The sequence below is a fragment of the Penicillium cinerascens genome (genome assembly GCF_028974065.1).
Source record: "Penicillium cinerascens strain IBT 15544 chromosome Unknown contig_24_segment0_segment0, whole genome shotgun sequence".
In the NCBI taxonomy this organism is placed as follows: domain Eukaryota; kingdom Fungi; phylum Ascomycota; class Eurotiomycetes; order Eurotiales; family Aspergillaceae; genus Penicillium; species Penicillium cinerascens.
The window spans coordinates 1,987,240-2,001,287 of NW_026695290.1; the positions used below are offsets into that span (position 1 = coordinate 1,987,240).

A 14,048-nucleotide genomic window follows, 5' to 3' on the forward strand; every position below is an offset into this window, starting at 1 on the left:
CGCAATCACCTTCTGGTCCGCATACCCGGGCGAGTTTAGGAAGCGAGCTGCATGGTCCGTTACAGTACGGAGCGGAGCATATTGCGCCGTCGATCCAGTCCCGCGGTTGATTAATCGTGCCTGTCGGAATGATCTCACGTCTTCATTGCAAAAACGGCCGAGTCGCATAAACGTCCATCGACTGTGGAGTCCCCGGAGATGGATGAGTAGCTAGAGTTTAACACCCTTTGACCTTACAGAGCGTCCGTTAAGGGTTCAAGCAAGGGGACCTCATGTAAAGCTCCGAGTCGCAGCATTAGCCATCGCAATCGTGATCTATTGGCTGGGTTTTGACTGAGGTGAGCAAGACGTCGCATGTCCCCTTGTGTGCCTGTATGCCTGTGGAGTGCAGCCGTGCATTTGATGACCTTCTGGAAATGGGAAAAGGGGGAGTCGATCCAGACATCTCTTTATTGCAAACCTTATCTGGGGATGCGAGGACGGGGACAAAGTAGTGCATCCGTCGGGTCTCACAGGCTGCCAAGACGGAGGGGGGGTAGTCTCACGTAGGAATCGTCGCGTGTGCGACCAAACCGAGGATAACGCGCAATTCGAGAGGACGGGATGAGCTGAGTCCGCGTAAATCGATCGGTGACGCGGAGGAACGCGAACAAAGTAAATTCAATCGAGTCGAGTACCATGGAAAAGAATCGGGGAACGAGGAGCCACTGGCTGCTCCGAGCCCGAGAGAGAACTTGCTTTTGCGACCGAATCGTCCCCCACATGGAAACGCAGGCGAGATGAGATCCCTGCTAGACCGAGGAGGCTCGGGTCCAGGGAAGCCACAGAGAGTATCCACCAGCTGAAGGACACGAATGGCTGGGGAAAGGGGAAGGCAGTCCAGGGCCATCCTGGCCAGTCAGGCAACATAGGCGGCAGAAGGCCCTGGAACGCGGGCGTATCGGAGGGGCCAAGAGGGCTGGACGGGTGAACCATTCAGGCCCAGTACAGCGCTAGCAGCCCAGGGGGCCATCTATGACGAGCCAACGGGAGTCGATTTGCATGCGAGTCGATCGTAGGGCCCCCTTGTACCGTTTCAACGAGACGGGTATCTACCACCACTCTAGGAACTAATAAAGTATATGCTGGAGAGGTGCAAAGTAAAATGCCTTGCTGGGTTTACGACGGATGGGTAAATCACAGTCGAAAACAAGGACATGGCGAATAGAGACGTGAAATATGGACGGATATCAAAATTGGGTGATTTTCGAGAAATCGTGAGCCAGTCGGGCTGGCAGAATACTGTGCTTCGGCACGAAGTGTATGCGGAGCAAAATGACTGGGTCGCGGCAGACCCAGATACTGTACTCAGATACGCAAAACCCAATGGTTGACAACGCGACACTGGCAACTCTAATTGCTGGCCGTCGTGGCATTGCCGGTGATAAGAACAGTCTCCGGTTATTGAATCGCTTTGTCTTTATTCCTGCCCTCGTTGATACATCGCCAACCTCAGGAAGTAAAGGGAGCGTGTAATGGGCCCGTTTGCCACGCGAGCAAGGGCCACTCCGGGCACAGGCCGTCACTCCTGAACCGCACCAGCAGGGTGGAAAACTGGAAAGAGAAACACACCAATTTCCAACGAGCTGGAACCTTGATATGCAAATCGTTATTTTTATTCCCGGTCTTACCTGTGAAGTACGACACCAATCCCGGTTCTGCTCCGCCCTGGTGAGGTCGAGAGTGGAGGCCGGCGTAAACCGTGGTTCAATACGTGGAGTTTAGCCCTGAGGGCACAAGGCGACAGCTTCACACACCACCACCCGTAGCCCTTGACGGATGGGATACATATGCGAAACCGCGGCGGAACTCGTAGATTGAGGGTTTCAAACCCGTCAGTGGTGCAGCTCGTCCTTGCAGGGCCAGGGACAGGTCAAAATTAAACCCCCGCCTCCCTTACCATCAATACGTCGGCGTAATACCTCGATACATTCAGCCTCCACCCGGAAACCTCGTTATGACGGTACCACACAGCTAAGCTGCTGGTATCTCCGTGTCTTTTGTCTCAGCTCTCTCTTCTTCTTTTCTTTCCCACACCCGCCTGGAGAGAGAATCCAAATTCCTCCTCCTTGTACTCCCTCCTCCCTCCCTTCTCTTCTTCTATACTCTTTCTTCTTCCCTTTTCTCTTCCCCTTGCCAATTAGTGGAGAGCACGGAGAGTCCGGCTGAGAGAATCACTTCCTTCAGCCCTCCCTCCGGTCGAGTCGAATCCCCCTCCTCGAACTTGACGATCCTCCTCAACTCGACGTTTGTTAGCTCAAACGGCGAACCCTTCGTCCCTGTCCGCCGGTGCCTTCCCGATCCCCGGACCCCACGACGAATCCCTCCCTGATCCAGCTCCTGCCGGCTAGACGAGCGACAGTGTGAGGACATCATCTCGGATTCTCTTCGAATGATACGAAAACTCTCCGTTTTCGTCTTTTGATTGATTTCGAGCCTGATAGTTTGGTAAGTGGTGAAAATTTTGGGGGTGTGCAGTGTGGTTGGGTTGTCCAGGCCCGAAATCTTGAAATCCCTCGGCTGTCATCGATACCCGTATACCCTCGACGGGAGGTATAGAGGAGGATGGATTGGAGACGTCGATATTGCCGTAGGCAGTTTTGTGGGCTGAGAGGGAAAAAAGGGTCGATTCCGGAGACCACCAGTTCAAGCTGGCCTCCGTTTGCCCAATATCCGAATACTCCAGACCCAAGACGCCGAGGTGCTATTCATCCCATGTTATCAACGCCGAGAATGCATATTGAGCTCCGGTAGTTGCGGAGTTCACGGCACAAGTTGAAGGTCCTGGGTGGACAGTGGCAGGGGACAAGGGAAAATGATATTCGAGTGGAAAACGCTGCGGAATGCACTTTCCAGCGTCCCAATGCCATGTTCTCCTAGGGCTTGGCTTGTTTATCAGTCTCAACTGTCGTCCTCTCTTAAACCTGGGATTGAATGGGTTGAATGGGTCGAATTAAGGGGTCATGAAGTCCTCTACTGGGGGTTGGACATGCCGAGGGGGTTCGATGATCAACGCCAGGGCAACACATGCCATTGACTGTCACTCTGAGTGGGAATGACTGACTGACTTTTCCCTCTCAATTCAGGTTTTTTCCAAGACTTTTTGACCGTCGTCCCGTTCCTTCTGGATGACATCTGAGAGTCGTTGAACGACCCTTCTCACAGTCTCCCTTTCAATCCGCTTGGAGGTTCATTCAGAACACGTTAACTCGTGGAGTGTATGTCATGATCATTCCTGTTGCCCGTCCCCTCCCCTGACGATCTGGTCCCTCCCCCCTACATAGGGTCGTCCTGTGTCCTGCACTCCACATTCCGCTAGTACACCCGGCCCTAGGGGTGAAGACGTTCACTCGTGCTTCATCTCCTGGACTGGCATCCACCAGAATCTTAATTCACCGGATCCATTCCTGCGTTCTTGCCTAGCCTAGATGCCATCGCCGGTACGGTAAGGGTTGCATTGTGCCCTCTGCCCGAAGGCTTTCTACTGGGTTAGTATTCTCCGAAGGAGTTGACCACCCTTCTCCGCCGGCACTTGATATCAAATGCTCTTCCATCTCGTCTTTTCTTCCTTCACCTCACCTCACTCACTTGTCATACTTCACGCTTTTCTCTTAATTCTAATTCCTAATCTCGGCACCGGTCCACTAATACGTCAATTCCTACCTACAGCTTTCACTTTTTGAAGACTTCCTCCCGGCATTCCGGCTCTCTTCCCAGCAAGACTTTTGTCTCGACGCTGGTGTCCACTCCTTAATCGTTACCAACTACAACTCCAGTCATTCATTTCACCAACTAATTTACGACGACTGTCATTCTCTTAATTCCGTCGTTACCTGATCAGCCCCCGCTCTTCAGGTCCCTTCATTCGGTATTCAGCAAAGCTAATCAACTCTCGCCCCTCATTCACGGTCAACACTCAAGAACCTTCCGCAATCATGGATTACCTTCGTCCTCGATCTGGCTTCCAGCCTTGTGAGACATTCTTCGTGGAGGATGACTATCGTCTTCGTCCCGAGAAGCAGGCCAAACAGGAGCACGAGAAACTCGTTGCTCGTGAGCGGCAATATGCTATCGCGGATCAACTGTCTAGACTCACCAGCGAAGAGCTTCGGGATGATGTCCTGAGCCACATGCTGGAGATGGATGTAAGTCGTCGCCGGTCTTGACTGGACCTATATACATTATGCTGACTATCACTACCATTAGGGCCAAACGCTCCCGGACGTTGAGTCGATCGATATCCAAACCGAGATTCAGTGGTTCATGCGTCCGTACCTCCTTGACTTCCTGATCGAGGCCCACACTGCATTCCAACTCCTGCCGTCGACATTGTTCCTGGCCATCAACCTCTTGGATCGTTACTGCTCCAAGCGTGTGGTCTACAAGCGTCACTATCAGTTGGTTGGCTGTGCAGCTATCCTCATCGCTGCGAAGTACAATGACAAGAAGGATCGTGTTCCCACTGTCAAGGAACTGAAGTCGATGTGCTGCTCCCTCTACGATGACGACATGTTCATCCAAATGGAGTGGCACGTTCTTCAGACCCTTGGCTGGACCATTGGCCACCCGACTGTGGACAGTTTTCTGCAGATTGCGGTTCTTGACGAGGTCTACGACCCTGAGGTGGAGCACATGGCTCTGTACATTCTGGAGATTGCTCTATTCCACCGTGACTTTGTCTCTAAGCCTTCGTCTGAGCTCGCTCGAGCTGCATTGGCTCTGTCGCGCTGCATCCTCAACCGACCCCAGCCTCGTCACAGCGACTGGGCCGCCCAGTATGACTCGATGACTCTTGTTGGCTTGTCCCAGCAGCTTCACCAGCCCTCTACTGTCGTTGCCCGAAAGTATGCCTCGGCTCACTACTCGCGGGTCTCCAAGGTCCTGGAGCACTTCCTCAGCCGCCAGGCTTCATTGGCTAACTATGCCCGTTGCACCCCGCCGGTCGAGACTCCAGTGGAGTCCAAGCCGTACAACGGGGAGATGGGCCTTGCCACCCCTCAGAAGTCTTCGCAGTTGATTGCCGTTCCACACGGATACCTCACCCCGCCTATCACACCAGAGAACGTAGGGTTTGCTCAGGCCCAAATGAATAACCATGACCTGAGCCGAGGTGTCCCCACTGTGCCCGGCTGCTCTCCATCACCAACTCCTGATGCCGAGATGCAATACATGGCCACCGATACCTACCAGCAGGAGGCCATGTATATGCAGCAGCAGCAACTACAGCAGTTCCCGCAGCCTCAGATGGCAGTGGACCCGACGTATGTCGGTGGGATTTAAAGGAAAAGGACAGCAGAAGAAGCAGCATTAGCCCAAAAGTGTTTCGGCGTCTTGCACATATTCTTGGTGCGCCTTTTCTTTTCTTCTCGACCGCATAGAAGGAGCGTCTGCTTTTGCGTTGGTTCGGCACTACCCCCTAATACAACTCTAATCCGCCATGCGCTTCTTCGCCCCGTCGACCCAGTGTCATCCCTCGACTTGACCATCTTCAATCATCCCTTGAAAGCTTTGCATATCGGCTCCGGTCTGCAGAACCGGAGTCGACACTACCCATTTTTCTCTTCTTGTTCCAAAAATTGCATACCCTTCTCCTTCGTGCCCCGATCGTTTTTGGGTCATCATTTGCATTTTGTTCTCATTTTCCACATAGCATTGCAAGAGCGAGCCATTCTGATTTTTGTCATCCTGATTGCATCGTGTTGTTCCCCCCTACACCACACATTTTCACTTCGCATCTGTCGAGGAAAAACAAACATATTTCCTCCGATAACTTCTTGTCTTTGCTGCGCGCCCGCTGGCGCTGCGCCTTTGCATCACCCAACCCACTCATTACGATCATTAGCAGCACCGCTGCCTCGACCCCCTGTCACACAGCACCCCAACCCCAGCCCTTTCCCCGAAGAAAAAAAAAAGCCTTTAATGTGTCTAGCCTTGCACTTCATCCTTGCGAGGAATTGGAGTGTACTATCTTGCCATCCTTCTTCAACTCTCTGTCCGGGGAGGGCGGCAGATAGGTCACAGGCCACAAAAAAAGCAAAAAAAGAGCAAAAACCTGCAAAAAATAACATTGCGGTCTCCTGGGGAACCGAAGGCTGAGACCTGAGATTGAAACAACCCCCTTTGCACCCCTTCTTTGTGTACCTAGTCCGAACATGGCCCTTCGCTGTTCACTCCGCTTCTGTGCGAGTGCGGTGGAAGGTGCTTTTTGATTTCTGTGTGGATTCGAGACTGCCACATGGCCCACGAATGATATCCAATTCTGTGGAAACTTTTCCAACTGTAGCCTGTAGATGTCACAAATAAGTCTTGGGATCTCCAGGGTTGCATGTCTAAAACCGTCCCGCCCGGGTGAGAAATTGTAGATAGTTTTTCCGATTGTTCATGTTGCGCGGCCCCTATATTCCAAACCTTGGAGTGAACTTCTAACCGTGGAATATCCATACTTGTCGCTGTAAATAAATCCAATCAATCGTTGAAGCCTCGGAGGTGGTCTTGGTCCCTGGTTCGACAGGTTGATATATATGCCAAACGGTTTACCAATATGCCGAGGTCCTTGCAATTCACCAAATATATACATAGCCCCCTGCTTAGTTGCCACGTCCAACATTGGAATTGGGCTCCCGTACATGGTAACTCTCTTCCTCATAGGCACACCCCACGGGATGCACTAGACCGAGGACAGCCCGGCTCTATACGCATAAATTGGACACGGGAGGTTGGCCGCAAGCTCGACACGACCCACCAAGCCCAGACGCTCTGCTCTGCCAGCTGCACAGCAAACTACACCCAAGAACTTCGAAACATCCAACCGCTTCCCACAACAACTAGCAATCAAACCTACTTACCAACGGGCCTTTTTCTTTCCTCGGCCGTTGTATACTTCTCAATTCCCAAAAGACTTCATTCAAGGTCCTGGTGGACCCACTGAATGCAACCACGGATCGCTCGCCCACCCGCCTCCACAACCACCAATCACCTCCATTAGGAACTGGAGACGTGGACCATCCAAAAAGAGTAGAAAGTAAATAGTTCCCAATGATCACTTGACCACGCCCGGAACCTTCAAATTACCGCAGAACAGCGCCAAAGTATGTTTGAGAATTCGGATATTATTGAAAGGTGTGGAGAAGTAGCACACATTTGAATACAAATTCGCTCAATTGAAACAAGATCCCAGGATTTCCCCATCGCTATGCATAACCCTCACCAGAAAACCCAAAAAAAAAAAAAAGAAATCCAAGGGTGAAAGCCGCTGTATCGCCTGCAGCCGATGCTGCCAGGTGTATGCGTTTAATGATAATATGACACGTGTTACCGCTATCTGGGATGTTCCCAAGAGAGGCGGTAAAGAGGGGAGAGAGACGTATAGACTGATGAAAGAAAAAAGAAAAGAAAAGAAAAGAAAAGAAAAGAAAAGAAAAGAAAACACCACCCTGTAGCCTCGGATAGACAAGCCAGGGTTAGTAAAGGAAACACCAGAGAAACGCCGCACTCGAGAATAAACTCCAGAGAATGAGGATAATGGTACAAGGGCCGCAAGCAGGGGGGGCAAAGAGTATCAATGCAAGAATGGGGAGGGTCCCACTTTCTTTCCCCAGCGTTCAAGCACGAAAAGTCCGGGGCAGGCCAAGCCCGTAAAAAAAGAAGACAGGAGGCAGCAGGTAGGAAGCAGTCAGGTTGGCAAGGACCAGGACCTTAGGGAGGCCCAGGCCCAATCTGGGTCAGGGGTGGTGATCGGGGCCGGTGACGGATAGCGCGCATCCCTTCATTTGAGGGTTTTTTTGTCAAAAAAGGGGGGGGGGGAAAGCCATCGAAGCTCCGGGTTGCGCGAGTATTCGTCACTGAGGGAAAAAACGAAATGCAGTTGAATGGCACTCGGTATTCTTGTCGATCGCCGCCTCACTTTTTGCTCAGCTTGGTTCCGTTGTTCGTATAACTGGCAGGGATCTGGAGACGCGCGGATAAACGGGACGCCCCAACCGAACTGGGACTGGACTGGACTGGACTGGGGGCCTGCTGCTGCTGCTGCTGCTGCTGCTGCTGCTGCTGCTGCTGCTTCGGAGGACTCGTCTGCCGGACTATTTCCAGCGTTGTTTATCCCAGTCGGACGGCCGGGTCTCGTCGTAGATCTGGCCGCCTCTATTGTGGACGATGACGGGTGGTTTCCGGACGGGATTGGAGGCTGGTGAGCGCGTATTAGCACGAATGTAGAGATCGACCGGGTCCCTTCTCAAGGGTTGGGACTCACTTCTGACTTCGGTAGCGACCACTGGGTCACCGATGCTGCCTCTGCTTGCGAGGGTGGAATTGGAGTCGTTGTTGACTTTGTGTGGCATGGTGAAATGGAGGTATTATATAGGAAGGAGTAGGGAGCAAAGTAGTTGCGGCTGAGAACGATGGTAGTCTCGAATGGCTTGACAGTGTTGAACTGCTCGCAACGAGATTCTATAAGAGAAGGGGAATATTATATGTCGAGGTAGATGTATAGGACAGGACAGGAACCGGGACCTTTTTGTATACTCCAGCCCATTCCCCATTGAGGGATCTGATCGACTCCGGGGAACGAGTAGACTACGTATGGATTGCACCGGACCGGGAATGGATCGCCCTCGTATCGGGTGCCTGGTATTACATAGATCCATTCACTCGGCTGGTGATGAAGCCAGGACCGAACGCAGGGCAGCCAGTCGCGGCCTTGGTGACCGTACCAGCTGGTATCGCGGTACACACCGTACGGGCTGAGTCAGCCATTCTTGACGTGCCGAACCGGTTACTTCAGTTACCTCGACTAACTCCCTCGGGCAAAGACATGTCCAGAAATAGCTATGAGCTCAAGATTCCTCAGCCTCACCGCTGCCCTGGCCTGCTCGCCAATCATCGTGACCAGGGATGCCCTCCTGCGTCAATGGCACGATAGTCAGCTAACCCCCTAAGGTATACGTGATGTCAATGATCCAGGGGGAGAGCTTCACCGACTCACGACTCCACTCCGGTCCAGATTCTCCCCTGGTGCCGAATCATGACGACTGTCTGCGATCCATTGGACCTCGCGGTTGATCATTGCAGTTAATGCGTGGTCTCGCCAATCGATGCTTCCCGATCGCCCTTTTGGCCTGACCTCGCCTTCCTCTATCCTCTCCCTATCTGGTATAAAACACGCATTCGCATTCGCATCTGCGTCACTGTTCTCTCTCCGATCGAGATTCCTTCCTAGGTAGTCACTGGTCACGTATTTCGGGCACGTAGCCGAAAAAAATAAAATAAAAATAGAAAAATACAATGTCTGCAAAATAATGAGGCTGCGAGACGTGGATCACTTGACCCCTTGAAGCTACTCCCAGTTCTAAAACCCGTCTACCGCACTTGGCCACCACCCTCCCGCTTCATCCGCTCCTCCCATCCATTCATACTCCGCCGAATCCCCAGCGTCCGACGCCCTGGCCCGCCCTGCTGTTGTAAACTCGCCATTGTCGTCGTGTTAAACGTTACGGACTGGATGCCGGTGGAGCTCTCCTGTTTCGCCTCTTCTGACTTGGTCTCTGCCTCCACTGCACTGTTTCCATTTGGAGGCTGCGTCAGCATCCTCGCGGGTTTCACGGCTGGGCGGGACGGAGCCGCCATCCACGTATAGTTGCTCGGCTGCGCGGGTTCTAGGGCTGGCCGGCTTGGCTGAAGGGGCCGTGGCTGGAGACGGTGCGAGGTCAGCGCCGGCGGAACAAATGCTGGTCCCGGACGTGTCGTCTGGGCTGTCTGATAACTGCTTTGAGGATATTGAATAGACGGTCGGCTGGCTGGGATGGGTTCACGTTTCTGGAAAGATCCCGGTCCGCCAAAGAAGTTTGAGATGCTGGCTTGGGTCAGCCCGTCCTTGCGGCTGGCGGTGCTGGATGCCTTCTTGGTTATGGGTTGTTCGGGGACAGCATTTGGTGTAGATTTAGTGACTGGTTCCTGACTTGCTGCTGAGGTGGCCGCGTAATCCCGAGCGGACAGGAACCCCGTTGAGAGCGTTGTAGAGACTTGGAAGTTGGACGAGTTGTTCATCAGGCTGCTCGCTGACATGTAGGTCGTAGAAGTTGGCTGGTTGGAATCAAGCCGTCGCCGTTTAGGGTTCGATTTGGCCTCGTCGTTGGGGCCCATCGCGTCCTTCCATTGCCCATCCGCGTCCTTTCTCTCCTCACCCTCGGACGTCCATCGATCGTCCAGAGTGGATGGGAGTGAATTGAGTTCCTTGTACATATCGTCGGGAGTGGGACGTGGCCGTCGCAGTATATCAGCAATCGCATATACGACCTTCTCGTGCAATTGGGGCCCCTTCGGACGAAAACGATCTTTGACCAATTTGGGTGTCAGAAATGGCGTCAAACTGGTCGATCCATCTTCTCCCTCGCCGAGTCGGGGTTGCCGTAGAGGGAGGCTCAGGTATAGCAGAGCTTGCGCTCGGGTCATGGCGACATAGAGCAGCCGTCTCTCTTCGTCGATTACCTCGGCCCTTGAGTGTGGGATACTCCCGTTGTATACAGCTGGAATGAAGACGACGGGCCACTCGAGACCCTTGGCTGCGTGTATCGTGGAAATTGTGACCTTCTCCGTCTCCATATCGCCTTCTTTGGTGGCCTCTGTGGCCAGAGCAACGTTGGCCAAGAATTTGGAGAGGGCCTCTTCACCGGGATGCGATTGTTGTTGCTCAACACCTTCAATTTCAGGGAGGTCCTCCTCCTGGGCCACGTCCCCAGCGGAGGCGGCGGCATCATTGGCTTGGCCCATCAATTCCTTGACATTCGCCCAGCGACTGTCTTCGTCTAACGGGTAGGTTTTGATGAGATATTCCTGGAAGGACAGACTTTCTGTGATGTGCTCAAGGAGCACGCATGGTGCGGATGCGTCTGGACAGTCCTGTAATTTTTGTTTGGCAGCGTCAATCAGCTTCACCAGGGAACAGAGACCTTGCTCTGCTGCTTTTTGCAACTTCTTCTCCGTCGACCGGCGACCTTGAATCACGTCTTTAATAAAATTCCATAGCGGAACTTGAGCCTTGTCTGCACCGCCGGTCAACTGCCTTATAGTCTCGTCGCCGATTCGACGAGGTGGAACGTTGATGATCCCAAGCAGTGCATCTGCATGCCCTGTATGGCTCACCACCCTGAGATAGTTGACCAAGGTCTTGACCTCCGTCCGGTCAAAGAACTTTCGGCCTCCGACCATCTTATAAGGGATACCGGCTCGCCCGAATGCAGTTTCAATCCGTGTTGACAACGAGGTTGATCTGAGCAGGATCGCGATATCAGACATTCGCACAAGACCACCTGTCATCGCAACGGCTCTTTTGATCTCAAGCACCATCCAGTGGGCCTCTGCATTGGCTGTCGGCAGTTTTCTGAGCACAGGCAAAGTTCCAAAAGAGTGGGTCGCCTGCAGCGTCTTCGCCGGCCGCATCGTATCCTGCTCGATCACACCCTGGGCAGACTTCAAGATGGATGCCGACGAACGATAATTGGACTCGAGCAATACGATCGACGTATTTGAGTATCGCCGCTGCATGCGTCTGAGGTTCTGGATCTCCGCTGACCGAAACCCGTAGATGCTTTGGTCGGGGTCGCCGACGATCGTGATACGTCGGTTTTGCGCCGCAAATAGGTTCATCAAGTCATATTGAATGATATTGGTATCTTGGAACTCATCGACCAAGACAGTCTGCACGTTTGACACGCATTCAGGGTGCTCCCTAAGAAGATCTCCACAGCGAACTAGCAGGTCATCATAGTCCAGGAGATTTGAATCCGCCAGCGCCGACTGATATGCGCGGTAGATATCAACCAGCTCCATTTCCTCTGCTTTCACACGTTCAGCCAAGGCATCCGGGGAGAGCCCGTGAGCCTTGTGGCGGGAGATCTTCCCTTGGGCAGTCTTCACTTCAATAGTAGCATTCAAGCGTTTGATGATTCTCTGCCAGCGGGATTAACAACACCACACGAAAGCACAATCATTTCAAACTTAGAAACCCACCCGTAAGATAGCGCGACTGTCATCCGAATCTGCAATACCAAACCCCTTCCTCAGACCAATCAAATAGCCATACTTGACCAGATACCTCCGACAAATAGAATGGAAGGTACCCAGAATTAGCCGACTTTCCAAGCGCTCACCGATAAGCTTGGCCAGACGCTCACGCATCTCACGGCTCGCCTTGATGGTAAAAGTGCAACAGATGACATCTTGGGGTAGGTATCCGTGGTGGGAAAGTAGATACGCGACGCGTGCTGTCAGCGTCTTGGTCTTGCCGGAGCCCGGTGGTGCGAGGACCTGCAAGATTGGTGCGGACGAGGTAACCGCTTCCCGCTGGGCAGTATTGAGGCCATCGAGAATGGGATCCATGACATCTCGAGGGCCCTGCTTGTCCCAAAGTGGATTGAAGGTTCGCCAAGAGTGAGACGCGCCAACGCGCGGTGTCATGTGACCTCTATTCTCACGAAGTATCCATGACAGTGGTCAATGTTGCTCTCGAAATTCTTCTGAGTGACATTCAACCAAATCGTCAGTGTTTTATTTATGAGAAGAAAAGTTGTGGATGAAGATTGGATGCAGGAAGCATTGTCCGGCAGCGGCCACTGTCCCAGTTATATAGTGGATACACAACTTGGAAAACACTACTTTCCAATCTCACTTTCCAATTCCCAGTTAATGAGAGGCCGATGGCAATGAAAATAAAATTAGATATGGGTTATGCATTCTCAATAGTATGTTCTTAGGTATACCCTATACGCAACCATCACCGGGCCAATACTCCAGAGCATATGGCCTCCATGCAGGAAATGCTGGACACAGCGCTGAAGCCACATCACAATATGTACAATATGAAAATAGAAGAAGGCAAGTCAGCAGGACTGGGTATCAACGCCATGCACCACCACACAAAAGTCCACATCTTCCAACCCCTCGAAGCGTTCTATTTGCTAAAAATGCCCAACTCAAGGGTCATGGCCACTTCGTAGTTGGGAACGTTGACAATTTCAGCAATCTTCAAGTCTGCAGCCACACTGGCCAGGATGTAGGCTTCGCTGTGAGTGAGTCCCTTGGTCGAGACGAGCCATTGAACGAGGTTGTGGGTGGCAATCTTCGCAGCCTCGAAGATATCAGGCGAGACGCCGAGCACGCCGTAGGTTCCAAGGTCCGGGAGAGGGTTGGCTATTTGCGCCAGCGGGGGAGTCTGGTATTGAGGCGTCGTCACCCAGGGTTGGTTTTTGCAGACTTCGAAGCGGAGGGTTGCCCGGATGGGAGTTTCGATGGCGGTGCCGCAAACTTCACCGTGACCCTGGGCGGCGTGTCCGTCACCGCAGCTGAAGAAGGCCCCAGCAGTCTGGACGGGGAGGTAGACGGTCGAACCGACGCCCAGCTCGCGGCAGTCCATATTGCCACCGTGATGAGTGGGCGGGACGGTTGACAGTTCGTCGTCATTGCCGGGGGCCAGCCCCATGCATCCGAGGAAGGGACGGATAGGGATCCGCATGTCCTTGAACTGAGCGTAACCCTTCTCACGGTCGAGAGACCAGATCTTGATCTCGGGCTCCGGGAAGTCCTCGGTCAGAAGACCAAAGCCCGGGATGATGGCGGACCAGCCCCAGTCGGCAACTTCGAGGTTCAAGACCTCGACCTTGAGAACATCACCGGGCTGAGCATTGTCGACGTAGATGGGACCAAAGACCGGGTTGGCAAGTTCGAGATCCAGGGACTTGATGGCAGAGGCGTCGGAGCCCGGGTTCAGCTGGCCGTTGCTGCTGTCGATGGCATCAAAAGTGACAGTCTGGCCGGATGAGACAGTCAACTTGGGCGCAATTTTCCGGGACCATTTGCAATGGCCGCAATCTCTTCCAACGTGGAAGTTGTTCCAGGCCGGAGCCATAGTGCGAGATGAAGATTTGGTACGAGTTTCCGTAGAAATCATGGGAGCAAGCGAAAGGGTGAAGTGTACGTGTGACAAACAAAGAAAAGCCACGGCTTAAAAGGGAATTTCT

The 14,048-nt window shown here is 53.0% G+C and overlaps 4 protein-coding genes across 4 annotated transcripts; 1 reads left to right on the forward strand and 3 right to left on the reverse strand.

The window, feature by feature from the left end:
• Window positions 1–2,082: 2,082 nt before the first annotated feature.
• N7498_003856 (G1/S-specific cyclin) lies at window positions 2,083–5,319 on the forward strand (the record flags this gene model as incomplete). Its single annotated transcript, XM_058450918.1, has 4 exons — window positions 2,083–2,487; window positions 3,126–3,257; window positions 3,709–4,184; window positions 4,246–5,319. The coding sequence occupies exons 3-4, from the start codon at window positions 3,975–3,977 to the stop codon at window positions 5,317–5,319; spliced, it is 1,284 nt and encodes a 427-aa protein (XP_058310380.1). The 5' UTR covers window positions 2,083–2,487; window positions 3,126–3,257; window positions 3,709–3,974.
• Window positions 5,320–8,117: 2,798 nt separating this feature from the next.
• On the reverse strand, window positions 8,118–8,375 carry N7498_003857 (uncharacterized protein; the record flags this gene model as incomplete). Its single annotated transcript, XM_058450919.1, has 2 exons — window positions 8,118–8,221; window positions 8,288–8,375. 2 exons carry the CDS (start codon window positions 8,373–8,375, stop codon window positions 8,118–8,120), a joined length of 192 nt encoding a protein of 63 aa, XP_058310381.1.
• Window positions 8,376–9,393: 1,018 nt separating this feature from the next.
• On the reverse strand, window positions 9,394–12,411 carry N7498_003858 (ATP-dependent helicase; the record flags this gene model as incomplete). The annotated part of the gene is made up of 2 exons (XM_058450920.1): window positions 9,394–11,982; window positions 12,043–12,411. The coding sequence occupies 2 exons, from the start codon at window positions 12,409–12,411 to the stop codon at window positions 9,394–9,396; spliced, it is 2,958 nt and encodes a 985-aa protein (XP_058310382.1).
• Window positions 12,412–12,982: 571 nt separating this feature from the next.
• On the reverse strand, window positions 12,983–13,936 carry N7498_003859 (acetamidase/formamidase family protein; the record flags this gene model as incomplete). Its single annotated transcript, XM_058450921.1, has 1 exon — window positions 12,983–13,936. The coding sequence occupies one exon, from the start codon at window positions 13,934–13,936 to the stop codon at window positions 12,983–12,985; it is 954 nt and encodes a 317-aa protein (XP_058310383.1).
• Between the last annotated feature and the right edge of the window lie 112 nt (window positions 13,937–14,048).